This window comes from Eublepharis macularius, chromosome 11 (assembly GCF_028583425.1).
Source record: "Eublepharis macularius isolate TG4126 chromosome 11, MPM_Emac_v1.0, whole genome shotgun sequence".
Taxonomy (NCBI): Eukaryota; Metazoa; Chordata; class Lepidosauria; order Squamata; family Eublepharidae; genus Eublepharis; species Eublepharis macularius.
The window spans coordinates 1,369,815-1,388,781 of record NC_072800.1 but is presented as its reverse complement, the minus strand read 5'-3'; the positions used below and the strand labels follow the sequence as shown (position 1 = coordinate 1,388,781).

At 46.6% G+C, this 18,967-nt stretch overlaps 1 protein-coding gene across 4 annotated transcripts in view; it reads right to left on the bottom strand.

Moving 5' to 3' along the window:
• INTS10 (integrator complex subunit 10) overlaps positions 1–8,428 on the bottom strand; it is a 44,070-nt gene extending 35,642 nt beyond the window's left edge. For 2 of the 4 annotated variants that reach the window (XM_054991145.1, XM_054991146.1), the window contains exons 1-3: positions 8,203–8,428; positions 7,834–7,901; positions 3,639–3,742 (exon numbers count right to left, since the gene is read on the bottom strand). In XM_054991145.1, coding sequence (XP_054847120.1) covers positions 3,639–3,742; positions 7,834–7,901; positions 8,203–8,331 — 301 coding nt within the window. In that variant the 5' untranslated portion in view covers positions 8,332–8,428. Of the gene's footprint in view, positions 1–3,638; positions 3,743–7,290; positions 7,340–7,833; positions 7,902–8,202 lie in introns of those variants that run through there. The other 2 variants (XM_054991148.1, XM_054991147.1) reach the window with 2 other exon arrangements.
• Between the last annotated feature and the right edge of the window lie 10,539 nt (positions 8,429–18,967).

Sequence of the window (18,967 nt, the reverse complement as noted above, 5' to 3'; positions counted from 1 at the left end):
TGTCTTTTTTGTCTATTTTTTCAGTCAATGAGACAGGGTGAGTAAATATCTTAGAAATACTTTAACATCAGAAATAGTCTGTATTTTAGTATTAATGGGTAGGAGAACATGCATTAGAGCTGCATGAAGGCATTTGTGATGAAACACCATTTCTTTATCTTTCGGAAATCTGAGAGCCTGAGTTCTGCAAAGGACTCGTTACGTATACTTTGCTTTACCCATAATGCTTCTGATTAAGCTCAAAGACAACAATGCAGCCCTGCAGCACACATGGCCATTGTGAGAGCAGGCCGACGGATCACGGAGCACAAGCAGCCAAGGGGGAGAACAAAGAACCGTCAAGCACGCTGCTTTGCATAGAAGCCTTCTAGGTGCTCCGGTTCAGGACACAAGCACCAAAGGAGAGACTCTACCCTACCCCAAGGGGGTGTACAAGGACAACGCGCCCTACACGAGCAAAGTCCAGCCACAGCCTTCTGTATCACTGGCCAAAAAGTGGGATCCAAACCCATTCCCCTTGCCTGCCAAAAGGACGGCACTCCTGAACACCACCCACCCCAAGGTCGGATCCCGCAAGTGGAAGAGGCCCTGAGTGTTTCCTTGGTGCTGCCTCTGCTAAGTGAGCCACAGAAGCATGCGAATGCTGTGACACACGGGGTTGCTACGGACCAGTGGTGCATAGCTTGCAGCTCGCAGAGAGCCACTTGCGCAATTACCTTTAACCAAAAAGGCCACATTTACTTCCAACCTTGGTATGATGTCTGCACTTCAGGGACACTCACAGCCTACCTGTGCCTTGTCAGTGGCTGTTTCAAGGTGGACACCACCTGCTAACCACTGGGAAGGGGCCTTGACCTCTTTCCTGAACAATGGGGCTGGTGCTGCACTGAAGAACCATCCCCAGAGAAGGCAGAGGTGGCTGCTGTGCAACTGAGTAAATATCGTTGCTATAGACCAATGCAATGGCTGCGCTCTCTGCACTTTGTTGGGGACGGAGTTCCTTTCTGCACAGGGGTCCTGGATACTGACCAACGGCACACATCAGTGGCTACTAACATGGTGGCCCTCTGAATCCCAGCGCCAGGAGACAACTTCAGGGGAAGGCCTCAGCCCCTGTGCCCTGTCGTTGGCCCTCCAATTGCATCTGGTTAGCCACTACGTGAGAGAGGATGCCGGATTGGGGGGGGGGCACTGGTTCGATCCAGCTGCTGACCACCAATAAAGGCTCTGCTGGGGATCTCGGGGCAGGCATGTGGGATGGAGGGCACAGCAGGGAAGGGACTTGAGGGAGATGGTGTGGGAAAGTTGCCAGGATCCAACCCATCAACTTCAACTGAGGAGCAGCTTTGTGTGCCCTCTCCGTGAAGAACTCTTATTTTAAAATGGTATAAAATTCCACACATAAATGCAGCCACATAAAAGCTGTTCCAAAAAAAAAAAGCAAGATTCAGTCCAATTACAGAGTCAGGATTCACTTATTTTTTATCTACGTTGGAACCTCTGGCTTGTGCCAATCAGATAAAATAATATTCATGGTTTCATAACTCTTTGGAATTTAAAATTATTCTTTATGCAGATGATTTTATTATATCTGCACCTCAGTCTTCCTTTCCCGTATTAAAGAACATGATCAATAGTTTTGGTGATTTTTCTGACTATTGGATTAATTGGACAAAAATCTGAGGTAGTGCCATAGGGAAACGACGATTCCTGGAGAATATCTGCTGTTGGACATTTTCAGAGGAGCCCAGATGTTGTTACTTATCCTGGCATATTGATTCCTAAAGATACCAAGTATATCACTAAGCTAAATTTCATTGACTATTGATATATCTTTGGATCTGGATAGATGGGCAGTTTTAAACCTAACATTATGGGGTAAAGTAAATACGCTCAAAATGAATATTATACCTAGAATTATATATGCCTTGCATGCAATTCATATACCTTGAAGACATATTTTTAAAATTAATACTTTATTTTGGAAATTTATGTGGGGTTCCTTACCACCTCGGATTTTGCAGCTTCGAATTGATGAAGGAGGATTTCCCGATCTTAGTTTGTATCATCAGGCATACTTATTAACTAGTTGTTGGGTCAGCTCCTCCATCTCGGGCTCTTTAGGAGGCTTCTTGTATTGTGCCTCTCTTTAAACGGAGGGCATTAAGGACTATTCAGGCTAAAAGGGATCCTGCTCCTCCTGCAACTTCCGCAACTAGAGGACTATGGATGCATCATGTCACCACACTTATCAATCTGACCCATTTTCAATGCTGAATTAACATTATGGGTCAACCCACGATGAAAAATTGGAAGCAAATCTTTTTTACAGAAGACTTGGACAGAAAGGAAGAATTTTTTTACTTTGGATCAATTGACGAGCTATAACAGTGAGTTTTTGCAATTTCTGACGACTTGTCGGCTTTCATTGAATGGCAGTATTTACCACTACAACATCATCATTATTTAAAATCCAGCTTTCTCACTGAGATCCAAGGCAGATTACACACAGCAAGACACCAACATCAGCTGGTACCTAAACACGCCCCCCCCCCCCCCCGCAGCACTGAGTGTTTCAGAGTCTCCCCATTTCTGGAAACTCGCACCAAATCGATGCAGAAAATGAAATCTCCAATAGTTGTTTATAAATATTTGATGTGGGTTAACAAATATGACATGCAGCGTCTCAGGAGTGGATGGAATAGAGAGTCGCATCACCCGGTTTTACTAAAGCAATGGGATACAGCCTTAAACTCTGTATCTGATGCTCCTACGGATCTTAAGCTGTGGCTTATTCAGTTAAAAATTATATTTAGGGTATACTGACCACCACCTTTTTAGTAAAGGACTAAGTACTGTGCTTAACTGCCGGTCCTGTATCTTTCAGGATGTCTCTCTTATTTATTTATTTATTTGACTTCCTTTATACCCACCATTCTCCCCAAGGGGGGCCCAAAGCTACTTGCAGCGCTCTCCTTTCCTCCATTTATCCTGACAACAACCTTAAGCACATGCAGAGGAAGTTTTTTAATCATATTCATTTTGTATTAGAATACTCAATTGATTTTTTGAGGATGTTTATGTACTCCCAGCCTGTGTCCTGGAGCCTAACCAATGGTCAATGAAAATGGACCTGCTGTGCTCTTACTGTAGCTAAAAGACTCACATGACAGCAACGGAGAGACAAATGCCCACCTCCCATTAATTCAACAGGAGGAGGACCTTACAAGTTTTTCAATATTTGAGCACACGGCATATAGATGACAAACGCATATGGACTTATTTTTAGATATCTGGAAACCTTGTATAGATGCTTACGTGCAGGTCTGCCACTATTATTGTCAATTTTTTATTTCCATTTTGAATGAGGTTTGTTTTAATTTTTAAAAATCAATCTTAATTTTTTTTTTTTAAAAAAGGAGTCAGGATCAGGATTCACTGCTGATCTTCAAAGGTCCCCGTGCAAAACATGACTGTTTACCGGCAGGCAGGGCGCTGGTGGGCCAGAACTGCTGCCAGTGCGGCAGCTCAGCAAGCCGAGTCAGGCCCCTCAAATGCACGTCCACCCTGGTGCCCATCAGGCCAGCTCTGTAACAGGGAGAATTAATGTGGGCCAGGAATTCCAAAGATATTCATACCTCTTAAAAACTGAGTCTGCTTATCCTGAGAGTCATTCCTTAAAGCAGATGTAATAACACTTATTTCCCGCCACACCACTGGCTGTTCTGGGAAATTTACAAATCTGAAATAAAAGATTTGGGAGCGGGTAAGACGGGAGCAATTTTACTTCAACCACAAGCCACCATATCAGACTTCCTGTAACTCCAAAGTAAACGCGCCGGCCAGGAGATGCTTTCGTGGTGGGTCTCATCTCTGCCCACCCACTTTTTCTACAGCTGTCCTCCCCTCCCCCACCTCAGGCAGCAGCTTCTGCTCCCTTTTTACCCAACGCCCTCCTCCAATACGGTCATTTCCCCATCACCCACTGTGGCCCACACTGAAGGGAGGAGCTCCCTCAGGGGCATTTGCATACAGTGCTCAAGGCTGGCACTGCCTCTTTGGAAGACTAAGCTAGACTCTTCCGCCGCCCACTTCAGAGTTTAATGCCCCGATCCACCTGTCTTCCTTTTCCCTCAAACACCACCAGGTGCTTCTTATTTGGGACTGGGATGGGCCTCTGAATCACATCCGCAGTCATGGCATCTCCCTTCAGTAGGTGGCCTTGGGGCAGCCACTCAGCCCAGCTCCACAGCTGCATTGCAGGGACGATAACAACACTTTGTTCACCAATCTGAGTGGAGCACAAATGTCTAGAGGAGCTGTATATAAGCACAGATTATTATTATCAACCTGTCTCTGTCATCTAGCTCTTTTCTTACTGCATTCACACACATCACTGCTTCCCACAGTCTCAAAAAAAAATCTTTTGACATACCTTCATTCTTCAATTCATTTCCAATTTTCCTTTGCTTCCAAATGCCTAGAATTAGCACTTATCGCTGTTGTCTCAAATTGTCTCCTTTCCCTCTCTCAACTCATTAATTGGATTTTTACCCTCTTCAGTTCATAAGCGAACTCACTGGCAAGCCGTTCATTACCAAGTCTGAACTTCTCCACTCAACTTTGTGTTGCCTTTAATACATCAGGTCACACCCTCTTTGCTCAACTCCCTTCACAACATATGGTTCTGTCTCCCTGTGCTGAGCTGGTTCCCCTCCTACCTGCTTGCTCATGCAATGTTTTGACAGAAGAAAACTCTTCCTCTTATTTCTCTCTGTTGCTGGAAGCCCCAGAAATCTCTCTCTGGCCCTCCACTGTTCTCTTCCTAGATGTTGTTCCTGAAGAAACTGATCAAACCTCACAGCTTTCACAAACATCTGTAAACCAATGACCACTAAAGTATCTCCTTCCATCCAGTCCTGCATCTCTAAATTACCTAATATTTTCATTTGGGCATATGCCTTACTGTCATCTCAAACCACGTATGTCCAGGACAGGCCTCCTGATCATTCCTCCCAAGTAGTCCTCTCCTCCTAAATTCTCTCTGTCCACTAACACCAGCATTGGTCTTGCAGAACAAACGCGAAGCACCGGCTCGGACTCCTCTCCCCTTTGCTGTCACCAGATGATGTTCTCCTTTTCTTCACACCACCACAAAAATACACCCCCTTCCTCTCCGCTCCTTAGTGAACCCTCTTGGTTCCCACTTCAGCCCTCTCTCACCTCACACACCACAACCTCTCTGCCTTCTCTGGTCTTCTGCTGTTAGACCTCATCAGGTTCCCCTCCCCTCCATGGCCTTACCCAGGGCTCATTTGGAGGCGGAACGCACCAGAACAGCGTTCCGGTAGATCTGAAAAGGGGTCACGTGGGTTTTGGCCCCGCCTACGTGATTCCTTTTCCTCCGAGTGCAAGCCGAGTGGGGCTGGGCTCCAAAGGAAGGTAAGCTGCTTGGATTCATTCTGCTCTGCTGCTTTACTTTCATTTGTGACTCATGGGGGGGAGGGAGGGAGAAAATGAGTGAGTGAGTGCAAGCCGAGTGGGGCTGGGCTCCAAAGGAAGGTAAGCTGCTTGGATTCATTCTGCTCTGCTGCTTTACTTTCATTTGTGACTCATGGGGGGGAGGGAGGGAGAAAATGAGTGAGTGAGTGCAAGCCGAGTGGGGCTGGGCTCCAAAGGAAGGTAAGCTGCTTGGATTTATTTTCATTTGTGACTTGTGAGAGAGAGTGAGTGCGTGGGTGCAAGCAGGGCTGGCTCTCCAGAGGAGGGTAAGCTGCTTTGAGCTCATTCTGCTTTAAGGAAAGACCTGGAGATTTTTGCGGAAAGGGGCCTAAGGGGTGGATGTTGCCTTCTGACACACTTCCGGTGATGTCAGGGGGTGTGGCATATGCTAATGAGATATATGCTAAAGAGATATATGCTAATGAGTTCCTGCAGTTCTTTTTCTAGGAAATGATCCCTGGCCTTACCTATCTTACCTCTCTGCTCTCAGGTGATGATACAGCCTCACCCAGGACCATCATCTATGCATTTCCTCCACACTCAGTCACCCACAAGCCTTCTGCTCCCTCAAACACGTCCACTTTTTCTCCCTTGCTGTTATTTAAATGCCTGGAACTGGCTTCCGGAATATGCGGATGATGCAACGACTCTAATTTCCTCCAAATTCCTCCTGAATTTTCCCCAGTAAGCTTTTAGCAAAATCTGTTAGTCCCCCTTCCCTTTTGAATGGAATAAGTACAGATGGGTGTGCAGCAAAAAAAAAATTGGTATAATTTGGATTCGGATATCCGGATTACCATCAATATTAGGTATTCCTCATATCCAGGTCAGATTCTCTAATTGGATTCAGTTTTGTTAGAGAATCCCAAATATATTCGGCCATTATTCCATACGAGGGAAACTATCTGGGAGGCTTGGAGGTTATTTTTCAAGCAATTGCCACTGAATTTGCAGAGAACCTCGAGTCATTCCTGTCCCCTAAAGACCCCTGAAGTCTCAGGAAGATTGGACCAGCGCCCTGAACAAGCTGTCCCCAGCCACTCTCCGTAGTTGGGAGAGATCCCGAGGCTCCCTAGGGCAAAGGAACCTTAAGTCAAGGGACTCCTGGCCAAAAGCCAGTCCCAGTGCAAGCGGACTCAAGAAACCCAACAAAGCCAGCCAGCCAGCCAGCCAAGAAATACTAACAAGCAGCAAAGCCAACCACTCTTGTATTCAACAGAGCCAGAAAAAGGCCGTCTCCCCGATGTCCATCCACTGGCCACTCCACTCCCCACGAAATAAAGTAACAAAAACGGCTTGAAGAAGCAGCTGGCCTGTTTCAAGCTGAAACAAAGCAAAGAGAAGCAACCGGCCAGCTTTAAACTGGCTGAGAACCATTTGCTGGATAAAACCAAATCTATTCAGTGTCATCCAGCATTAACGTATCCCAATTTTATATGGGATCCTCTAATATGATTTGGTGGACCTGGATATTGGCTAAATCAGCATTATCCAGGTATACCACATCAAATGAGCTAACCCGGATAATACCTGGATAATGCTGATTTAGCCAATATCCAGGTATATATTCAGCATATCAAGACCAAATCACACCCCTCTAGATTATTCCCGTTTATGCCTTCATCCACCTTCTCCTGCTGCCTAATTGTCTCTCTTATGTTAGATTTTGGATGGAAGCTTCTCAGGGCAGCGGGATCTGTTACCTTAGATGCTGTAAATCACCATGCACCAAATACAGAAATGTAGCTATGAAAAATCATGACGTGAAAAGTGCAACACTTCACCTACTTGGTCTAAGCATAAGGTACTAAAGAAGTAGAAAATCGTAAGCGCAGACCTGTGGGATGAAAGCAGGTGCTGCATAAGCCCTCAGGCAGGGCACGGAAGCAACTTCCTTCCCCCAAGTACTGGAGAATCCGGCCTCTGAAAAGAGGCCTTTCATTCGGCTCTCACGGACAACAGCCACTGCTGACACACCCACCCACCCACCCACCTCAGAGCCAGCCAAGCCGGAGAGGGGCATGTGGTCCCCAGGAGTCCCGCTGACAACTACGCCTCATGCGAGAAAGGGGGCCGGTCCCTTTGAATGGGCAGCTTGGAGCTCTAGAAAGTCGGGGGGGGGGGTTCTAGCTGCTTTCTCCACGGCAGGCTTAATTCTACCGTAAAACTCTCGCCACGGCCCATTCCCGAGCAGTCTGGCGAGGTCTCTCGGGGGCTCGTCTTTCCTGTCCCGGTGCAGGGACAGAGCCCCGGGGCTCGGGTCCGCCTGCAGACTTCCAGCCCCCGGTTGGGGGTCCCCCTCACCCCGAAACGGCCACAGGCGCCCCTTACATGTCGTACAGCAACCGGCCCGCCGACGAGGTCCGCTCCGCGTTCCTCTCCAGGGAGTACATCTCGTACTGCGGACAGAAGAGGCGGGCGTGACGAGGGGGCGGCGGCGGAGGGAGCCCCGCCGGGCCGGGCCGGGCTCAGCCCCTGAGGGAAGCGCGGGGCCCTCCGCCGCCCGTTCCCCGTCCCGCCCCCCGGTTCCCGCCCGGCCCCGGCCCCAGCGGAGCGCCCGCCTCCTGCGCCCAAGGGCCGGGCCGGGCCGGTCCCCGCCGCCCAGGGCTCCCGCGGGGGAAGCCGCGGCCTCTCGAGCCGGGAGCAGCCCCACCCGCCCGGGTGCCGAGCGCGGGGCGGGCGTCCCGAGGCGGCGCCGACCTGGATGTTGAAGTCGGCCGGGTAGAGGCTGCGGGCGGTGATGAGCCAGGCCTTGGCGGCCCACAGGTCCTGGCCCACCAGCTCGCGGGCCCGCCGCACCAGGAACTCGCAGTCGCCCTGCGCCGACATCGCGGCCCCCGCAGCGGAGCGGCCTTCGCGCACGCTCGCCGCCGCCAGGTCTGGCTCCGGGCGCCGTCGCGGCAGCGGCCATTTGCTTTCCGGGCGCGCTGCCGTCGCCGGAAGAAGGGGGCGACGAGAGGGCCTTCCTAGAGCGGCGCCCGGAGAGCGCGCGGCGCCTCTCCGCTCCCGACAGCTCCCCTGCCGGCCGGTTCCTGCGCGTCCTCAAGTCCGTGCGAGCCGGCCGCGCCCGGCCCCCGAGTGGCTGCGCCTGCGCCTGCGCCTGCGCCGCCTGGAGGCTCCGTGAGAAAGGCGCGTGGCAAAGGGGCGGGGAACGCGAAGCGCCTCCAGAGCCCGGGGCGGGGCGGGGCTGGCGCTGGAGCGGCCCTTCGCCCCCCCCCCCGGCCCGGATGCAGCGGGAGCGAAGCGGCCCCCGGGCGGGGGGAGGCCGGGAGGAACCCGCGGGGCTAGCCGGCAAAACCCCTCCTCGGCTGCCTTGGGGGGTGGGGGTGGGGGCTCGGCCCGGTGGCTTCGGAGAGCGGACGCGGAGGGGCTGGGCCAGGCCGGGCTGCCCTGAGGCGAGCGAGGCGCCCACACCGCCGCAGGTCCCTCCGCGGTGGGGCCGCGCTAAGCCCTTGCTGAGGCTCCGCAGACCGGCTGAACCCTCCGCCGTCCCGAAAGCCCCGCTCCGTCCCCGGGAAACGGGGCGTTTTGTTAATCGGATTATTATCCAAAATATTTTAAATAAAAAGAGTAGAGAAGGAGGGAGGGAGTAAAAGGATCGCGGAGAACAGACTCTCAAAGGGCAAACTATGTTAGACCTGAGCCATAAACAGGACTTGGAGAGTTTGGCTGGATAATACGCGTGCCCCCCCCCCCCCCCGCAGAAAGCGGCCCCCTTAGCCGGCCTTTCTCGACCCCGGTTTTCGAGAGCATTTCCCGGAGGAACGTGCAGTTTGAACTTCCCTCCTTGTGAACCTGAATGGTAATCATGAGGCTGTTGCGACATCCTTCCATTTCCAGAGGCAAAACGACAAAGAGTATCATGGCACATTCAAGACTGAAGCATTCATGGAGGCCTTTGCCTTGGTGGGTCCACTTTGCCTGATGCATTCAATGTTACTTTCAGTTGCCAGAAAGCAACGAAGCTATACTGATTTGATTCCAAAAGCACCATTTCAGGCATGGATGTGGAACTCCTGCCCTCCAGCCTTCCACAAAAATATGGGACTACATGCAGTGAGATCCCCGGCGAGGTCATGGTATAGCTTGTTGTTGTGCGTTGTGATTCTCTTTCAGGCTTCCGCCAACACAGCTGAGCTGAGCAGTGAGTTGGCTTCTCGGCCAGCACCCCCACTCCCCAAATTGCTGTGTACAGGGGAGTATGAAACATCTAAGCCAGAGATCTGAAGCCGGCGTTCGGCAACTGTTTGCCTGAAGTAAAAAATAAAATAAAATCTGGGTTTGGCTTCAAATATGACTGTGAGTTTCGAACACAGGAAATTCACAGCATCCCTGCTTATGCTAAAGGTCAAAAACAAAAACTGTCAGCCAATTTTATAGTTATCTTACAGTCAGCATGTGAGGGTGGTTGAAAGGGGAGAACACCTTTCTTGCTTAAACAAAAGTAGAATTTATAAGAACATAAGCATGATGGTTGCAGGGTTTTGATAAGCATATTGGTTTCAAAGTAGTTCTTAAGCTTGGTGGTTTCAAAAATAATTAAATCTTCTTAAAGGTATTTTCACAGACCCAGTCACACAAAGGAGTTTTCCACACAAAGAGAATACGCTCTTTTCACATCCACAGAGACACAGATCCCCTCAGGCCTTTCCACACAGCTTGCCTGACCTAGATGGAAGAATCCCTCTCAGATGTGCACAGACTGCCCCAGGCGCACACAGAGCTAGCCTGCTTAGACAGAACAAAAAACGCTTCCTCAGAAACACACAGACTCCCTCCGGCTCCACAGCTTGCCTGACTGAGCTAGAAGGAACACTGTCCCCTCGGCCCCCCAACTAAAACCACCGTTCCCTCTGCCCCCCCCATGCAGCTACCATGCAATCAGAATCGCACTCCACTCACCCATCCAGCCCCCCCCTCTGCTTTCCTCAGAGGCCTGCATTTAAACTCACAGCAACAATTACTGTTATTGTTAAAAACACTCTGCAACCATTACACTTACGTCCTTATAAATAAATTCCACTTCTGTTTAAGCAATAAATAAAACAAACTTAATTACTTGCAAAACATTACATTAATGATCTCACTTCTAAATTACATTGGCATCAACAAAATGCATTAAAAGTGCATTAAATACTGCAACAGCAAACAAAAGTATAAAAACAAGAATATTCCTTGAATTCACAATGCATTGAGGGCACTGATCGTAAGAGATCAGCTCCACTGGCTTCCGTGGACACTGCCAAACATTCAGACTATTTTCCATCAATTAAAATATTAAGTAGCTTTTCTTTGGGGTCAGACCCCCCCAGGTCCAGCCAGCAAAATCTGCTCTGCTCCAGTGACTTCCAAGCTGTGTGCTGAGATTCAATAGAGTGTGACGAGAGAGTTTACAGGGTGCCTTGAAAAATCGGTACACTATGTTGGAGGCCCCTGTCCCAAGGGTTCCCCCACCTTTGACAATAGATCTGTCATCGATCTGACAAGGAATGAGGTCAAAATAGAAGAGGGTGCCTCTACAATTCAGACGGGCAGCTGTTCCAGTTGTTCTGCCATATTCTTAGACATGCTGAGCCAAGAATAAAGGGCCCCCAGAATAAAATAGCCTGGAAGGAGGACACCAAATAAAGGGGCTTCAGATAGACAGCATAACATTTTTCCTTTTTCAGAATTAATTTTAGTGCTCTGGGAATCTGGGGAGGTATATTAATGGGGCCGTGTGTTTGACCAATAGATGGCCTTGTCCGGCTCAGACTGACCCATGACTTCAACAGGACAGGTTTCCCTGTTTGTCTCAGGACAAAAAATGGTATCTTTCTGTTGGATGCCGGAAGTGTACCTTAATTTCAAGCAAACCCCATTTCTTTTCACCCAGAGGTTGAGCCTGGTTGTTCAGTTGAGACGCACTGTATAACATCTGTAATACTTAACTGCTCCAAAATACACAGCAGGCAATGTGGTGGTAACACAGGCTTGTTAGGTTTAAGTCTTGGGTCTGAGTCTTTGGAAGGATCAAAATGAATCTAAGCCAAGGGTAATCCTTGCTTGGAATGCCAAATCTGCAAAAGGCAGATGGTGCAGACGCTCCTGAATGGAAAAACACACCGCCTAACTCCAACACTATGGTGACTTTTGACTACCCCGTCATGACAGTAACAAAGCTGGATGGGAGGGAGTGGAATGTAGACTTTGACCAGAGCGATGGAAAACTGCCTTCAAGCCTGTAAAAACCCCGTCTCTCGACCTACAGGGGCACAATCCAGCAAAAAAAGCATTGATCAAAACTGACTGGACACCATCTAGGCCTTCAAAACACAAAGCAGCTCATACAGAAACAGACAGTTCCCCTCTACACTATCACTATACAATGTAATGATTATGAAAAATTGTACATATTTAATCAAGTACAAACGTGGAAAATTAACCATGTATAAAGAATATAGTCACCATCAGTTACAATCCATAGTATAAACTCCAATCAGTCAGTAATATACATCATATATAAATAACAACCAGAATCCGCCCGGAACTCTTACTTACACTTTACCTCATACCATCCCACCAGGTTGAAAAATAATATCCTCTACGGCCAATTCCTTCGTTTACGTAGGAATTCTACTATAACGGCTGATTGCTCTCTTTAAGTATTTGAAAGGCTGTCATTTGGAGGAGGGCAGGGAGCTGTTCCAGTTGGCAGCAGAGGGTAGGACCCAAAACAATGGGCTTAAATTAAATGCAGAAAGGTACAGGCTGGATATTAGGAAGAACTTTTTCACGGTCAGAGTAGTTCAAAAGTGGAATCAGCTGCCTAGGGAGGTGGTGAGCTCCCCTTCACTGACAGTTTTCAAGAAGAGGCTGGATGAATACTTGTCAGAGATGCTTTAGGCTAATCCTGCACTGGGCAGGGGGTTGGACTAGATGGTCTGTATGGCCCCTTCCAACTCTATGATTCTAAGTCTCCTCAATTTAGACAGATGTTCCTGCACCCTTATCCAAACAGCCCAGCTCGTACTGTCTATGTAGATTTTGCTACAAGGACATTGTATAAGATAAACGACTCCTTGGGTATTGCAGGTGGAGAAGCTATGCAGCTTAATCTCCCGGTTGAGTAGTGGTAAAGAAACCACACGACCTTGTAAAGTAAGGGGGCACACACTGCAGTGCCCACACTTAGAAAGTCCTATCGGATGGCTCCCCTTGACCACCCTCTCTCATGTCGGCGTGCACAAGAATATCTCTGAGGCTGCTTGTTTTCTTGTATCCTATCAAGGGGGGTTCTGTGCAGCCTGGCAGATGTTGTACCAGATGCCAGCGCTTGCGAACAATCTGGCTAATATTAAAAGCTCTAGGTGTGTAGTGTAAAGACCAATACACCCTCTGAGAAGAATTTCTCTGTTGTGTAGTTAATAGATCTTCTCTAGCTGTCCCCAAAGCTCTAACTCTGTTTCGGCTTTCGGCTTATATGAAAGAGAATCCTCTTTCGGCTTTCTGCTTTCGGCTTTAGCCAAAAATTTTTGGCTTGCACACCCCTAGTTACAATGTTATACTCACAACTAATGGAACACTTTCATTCTCAAAGGAATATCTGGTCTGGTCTGGTATCTGCGGCAACAATGTCCGTGATTTAGGTAATTGACAACTCTGCATAAATACTATTGGTATTTAAAATGGTAACGTCCTTGTTTCAATTTTGTCTCGCACGAGCACAGATCTAATCTTTAAAGTGAATACGTCCCACTGTAATAGGCAAGGAACTTAGAAAAACTTACAAAAAGCAAGTCATATCAAGATCTACATTGAGTCCCCTCAGGGCCAATGACCCTAACTGAAATATTCAAACGTTCTCCCTCTGCAATAGCTTTCTAGTAGGTATTCTTCCTTCCTTGTTGCATACCACCTCCAGTACTGTGAACTTACTATCTGTCTTCTTATGACATAATTGTTGGAAATGAGCTGTTAATACTTCCATAACAAGTGATAAGGTCCCCCATGACATTCTGATGGGCAAACTGGGAGACTGTGGACTGGACTATAGGACAGTTCAGTGGATAGGAAACTGGTTAGAGGACCGCACCCAAAGAGTGGTGGTCAATGGCATTTCATCAGATTGGAGGGAAGTGTCCAGTGGGGTGCCACAGGGCTCGGTTTTGGGCCCGGTACTTTTCAATATTTTTATCAATGATCTGGATGAAGGAGTGGAAGGACTGCTCATTAAATTTGCTGATGATACCAAATTGGGAGGAGTGGCAAACACCCAAGAAGATAGAGTTAAAATTCAACAAGACCTGAATACTCTGGAGAAGTGGGCAGCTGTGAATGCAATTCAACAAAGACAAGTGCACAGTATTACATCTGGGCCACAAAAATGGGAAGCACAAATACTGGATGGGGGATACACTTCTGGGCTGTAATATACGTGAAAGAGATCTTGGGGTAAGAGTAGACTGTAAACTAAATATGAGCAGTCAGTGCGATGCAGTGGCAAAAAAGGCTAATCCAATCTTGGGTTGTATCAAAGGGGCCATAGCATCGAAATCGCAGGAGGTCATAGCCCCTCTCTATACTGCCTCGGTCAGGCCACACCTGGAGTATTGTGTGCAGTTCTGGAGGCCTCACTTCAAAAAGGGTGTGGACAAAATCGAGAGGGTGCAGAGGAGAGCGATGAGGATGATCAGGGGTCTGGAGACTGAGCCCTATGAGGAAAGGCTGAGGGCCTTGGGAATGTTTAGTTGGGAGAAGAAGAGATTGAGGGGGGACATGATTGCTCTCTTTAGGTATTTGAAAGGCTGTCATTGGGAGGAGGGCAGGGAGCTGTTCCAGTTGGCAGCAGAGGGTAGGACCCGAAGCAATGGGCTTAAATTACATGCACAAAGGTACCGGCTGGATATTAGGAAGAACTTTTTCACGGTCAGAGTAGTTCAAAGGTGGAATCAGCTGCCTAGGGAGGCGGTGAGCTCCCCTTCACGGGCAGTTTTCAAGAAGAGGCTGGATGAAGACTTGTCAGAGATGCTTTAGGCTGATCCTGCACTGGGCAGGGGGTTGGACTAGATGGTCTGTATGGCCCCTTCCAACTCTATGATTCTATGAATCCTGGCAAGACAGAAGTTATCTGGGTTAGTTGAAAGACAGACCAGGAACCTGAGATCTCTCCTGTCTTGGAGGGGGTTATACTTCCCTTGAAAAGCCAGGTTCACAGCTTGGGAGTGCTTCTCGACACAACAGTCACCTTACAAAACCAGGAGGCTGCAGTGGTTCAGAGTGCTTTCCCCCAGCTTCTGGCTGCTGCGTCGGCTGCATTCCCTTCCTGGCTCAGTCAGATCTAGCCACAGTGATCCATGTCTCAGTGACATCTAGACTGGACTGCTGCAGTGCGCTCTACTTGGGGCGACCCTTGAGGAGCATTAGGAAGCTGTCGCTAGTGCAGAATGCTCCCACTAGACTGCTGGTTGGGGCCAGCTATCAAGAACATGCAACTCCAATATTACAACAATTAAACTGGCTGTCAATCCTGAGCGCAATTCAAGATGTTGGTTTTGGCCTTTAAAGCCAACATGACTTGGGACCAGAAGAGGTGAAGCATTATCTTCTCGCATATGTTCTTCTTTGGAAGTCAAGAACACAGGGGGAGGCCCTCCTGACTGTCCCATCAGCTAGCTCACCTGGTGGGTACAGGGGAGAGGCCTTTTCAGTGGCAGCCCCATGATTATGGAGTAGCACCCCCAGGGAGGTGCGCCTGGCCCCCTCGTTTTTAGTTAGGACTGCTTTTCATCAACTTTATTTTTATGTTTCTGGACTTCCAGTTTGGGATTCATGGAGGTCTAACGCAGCTCAGGGAGCTGGGCTGTCCGTGCCACTGTTTGTGGAGGCTGGAGGGGCGCCAACTGCCCGCAGCCCCCTGTTCTCAGGCGGAGAACAGGCAAGTACGCTTAAGAACCTGAGGGCGCGTTGATCTCGGGTGTGAGGGGGGTTCTACACAACGAGCCCCCGTCCACTCTTGAGGTCCCACCCGAAGAAAGGTTGCCAAAATCTCTGCAGCGGCTCTGGAGTCAGTTTCTGGCATAAGACCTACATACCCAAGCTTCAGTAAACCGAAAAGGGAATAAGAACTAATTGGATATTTGAAGCAGCGATTACAACCCAAGAGAAACGTCTAAGAAGGTAAAGATTGCTATCTCTTAATACGGGACAGATTATAAAAAGGAAAAAAGTGATAAAGAGAATCTAAAAATGCAAGAGACTTGCTATGTAAAGGAGGAAGTTCCGGCAAATTAAATTTTAAAAAGTGACACTGTAAAGATAAGTTAATGCGGAAAATTGACTATTGTTTACATACCTGCGGCTAGGAAGAGATAGCAGACTGTGAGAAAGTTTTAATATCGCAAGAACTGCTGTGGAAAGAAGAGGAACAGGAAGTGCGTCAGAATCATAAAGAGACTGGCAAGAAGCGGCTTGTTAACAACGGAAGCGGAAGGTCACCATTTTGAAACAGGGCAAAGCTGTGACTTCAAGGAAAACGGAAGTAGGCCATCTTTGGTGAAGGTAAGGGCGATTGCTTCAATACAAAACCATAGAGAAAAAACGCCCGACATTTTGGACTATGCAAACTCTTTTCTCTAAAAAATAAACTGAATTTGGACTTTTAAAAATAACAGAAAGCAACAAACTAGCGCCACGGAGTTGAGGTAGCTTGGCAATTAAAAAAGAAAAAAGAGAAGAAAACCATAATTAAAATACGAGAGGAAGACAGAACATTATTGGACCAATCAGCTATTAGTAGAGCTTTCTATAAATTTTATGCAAAGCTGTACCAGAAAAAAGAACTGGATAGAGATTCAATAGCGGAGTATTTGGAAAGAATGAAACTTCCAACGATGTCAGAGGAATGGAAAGAAAAATTAAATAGGGAAGTGACAGAGGAAGAAATAAAAGAGGCCATCCAATCCACGAAATTAGGGAAAGCACCGGGACCGGATGGACTGACGGCAAAGTTCTACAAAATGATGGCTAGCGAATTGGCACCTTTTTTGAGAGAGGTAATGAATGAAGTTATGCAAGGCCATAAGATTCCCGATTCATGGAACGAAGTTAACATATCATTGATTCCGAAAGATGGACAGGATCTGACCAATGTTAAAAATTATCGGCCAATTTCGTTGCTGAACAATGACTATAAAATATTTGCAAAAGTTTTGGCGGAAAGGATAAAGGGATGGCTGTTGGAATTTAATGCAGAAGAGCAGGCCAGATTTTTACCTAATAGACAAATTAAAGACAATTTAAGGACAGTTAAGGCTATTGAATTTAAGGCTATTGAATACTATGATAAGCACTGTGATAGGGAGGTTGGTTTCTTTTTCATGGATGCAGAAAAAGCATTTGACAATCTGAACTGGGACTTTATGTTTGCCACTATGGAAAAGCTGCAAATGGGAGCAAAGTTCATACAAGCAGTTAAAGAAATTTATAGAGACCAAAGTGCAGCAATTGTAGTGAATGATGACTTAACTAAAAAGTTGAAAATAAGCAAAGGTACAAGACAGGGCTGCCCTCTGTCTCCATTGTTGTTCATTTTGATCTTGGAAATACTGATGATTCAAATATGAGAGGATGATACAATTCGAGGCATAAAAATAAAGGAATTTTCCTACAAGGTCAGAGCATTTGCGGATGATATAATGTTAATAGTAGACGATCCAATTGAGAATATGCCTAAAATAATAGACAAAATAAAGGAGTTCGGAGATTTGGCTGGATTTTATGTGAATAAAAAGAAGTCGAAGATACTATGTAAAAACATGACCAAGCAGAAGCAGCAAGAACTAATGGAGATAACGGATTGTGAGGTAACTAATAAAGTAAAATATCTTGGTATTGAACTGACTGCGAAAAACATAGATCTATTTTAAAATAATTATGAGAAATTGTGGATACAAATAGAGAGAGACTTGATAAAATGGAACAAACTAAATTTATCATGGTTGGGAAGAATAGCAGCAGTAAAGATGAATGTTCTACCACGTGTGATGTTCTTGTTGCAAACAATCCCAATTATCCGAGACTCTAAACAATTTGACAAATGGCAAAGGAAAATTTCAGACTTTGTGTGGGCAGGCAAAAAACCACGTGTGAAAATGAAAGTATTACAGGATGCGAAGGAAAGAGGTGGTTTGCAACTGCCCAATATAAGACTATACTATGAAGCAATTTGTCTGGCATGGTTAAAAGATTGGATAACATTAAAAAACCGTAAATTGCTGGCCTTGGAGGGACACAAAAAGTTGTTTGGATGGCATGCCTATCTGTGGTACGAAAAAGTTAAAGCAGACTCTATGTTTTTGCACCACTATATTCGAAGAAGCCTCTTCACAATCTGGAAGAAGTATAAGGTTTATTTGGAAGATGGAATTCCTTCATGGGTGGTTCCGTATGAAGTAATAGATCCGAGAACTGTCGACAATGAACAGCAATGTTTGACCTACAAGGAGATAACACAAATACAATATTCAACAATAAGAATAAAGACAGAAGAAGAGCTGTCTCCAATATAGACAGATCAGAGATCTTTTTAATTCGGACTGTTTAAAAGGAGGAATAAGAATGGAAAACTCAGAATTAGAAGAAGTGATATTACAAGAAGGCAAAAAAGAAATTTCAAAGATTTACAAAGTACTTCTAAAATGGCATACAGAGGATGAAATAGTAAAAGTCCAGATGGTGAAGTGGGCAGTAAATTTCAATAAAGAAATAACAATGGAGGTGTGGGAGCACCTGTGGAAAAATACATTGAAGATTTCAACTTGTACGAACATTAAAGAGAATGTATACAAAATGATCTATAGATGGTATCTAACACCAAAGAAGATTGCGCTAGGGAACACTAACATGTCAGACCAATGTTGGAAATGTAAAAAGCACGAAGGGTCACTATATCATATGTGGTGGACTTGTGAGGTAGCTAAGCAATACTGGGGAGATATAATTGAAGCAATTAATGAAATTTTACAAATCCAAATAAATAAGAACCCAGAATTGTTGCTACAGAACTTGGGAATGGAAGGTGTTCCAGTGCAGTACAGAACATTGTTATTTTATATGACCACAGCGGCAAGACTTTTGTATGCGCAGAAATGGAAAATACAAGAAATACCAACTATAGAAGATTGGATTTATAAATTGCTGTACATGGCGGAGATGGACAAAATGACAAGATCTTGATCCAGGACAATTTATTGCTGACTGGGGGAAATTGAAACAATATTTAGAAAAAAAATGGGATATGAAGGGAGAACTGTGGCAGTTTGAGAATTATTAAAATGTGATGTTGTAAACAGAAGAGATAAGCGACTTTACCATTAAGGGGGAATTTAATTATTACAATCTAAGCTAGTATTATGTTTAAGCAAATCTTACCTAGAATATAGAGTTTAATTAAGGAAGAGTAAAATGGATACATTGGTGGATTAGT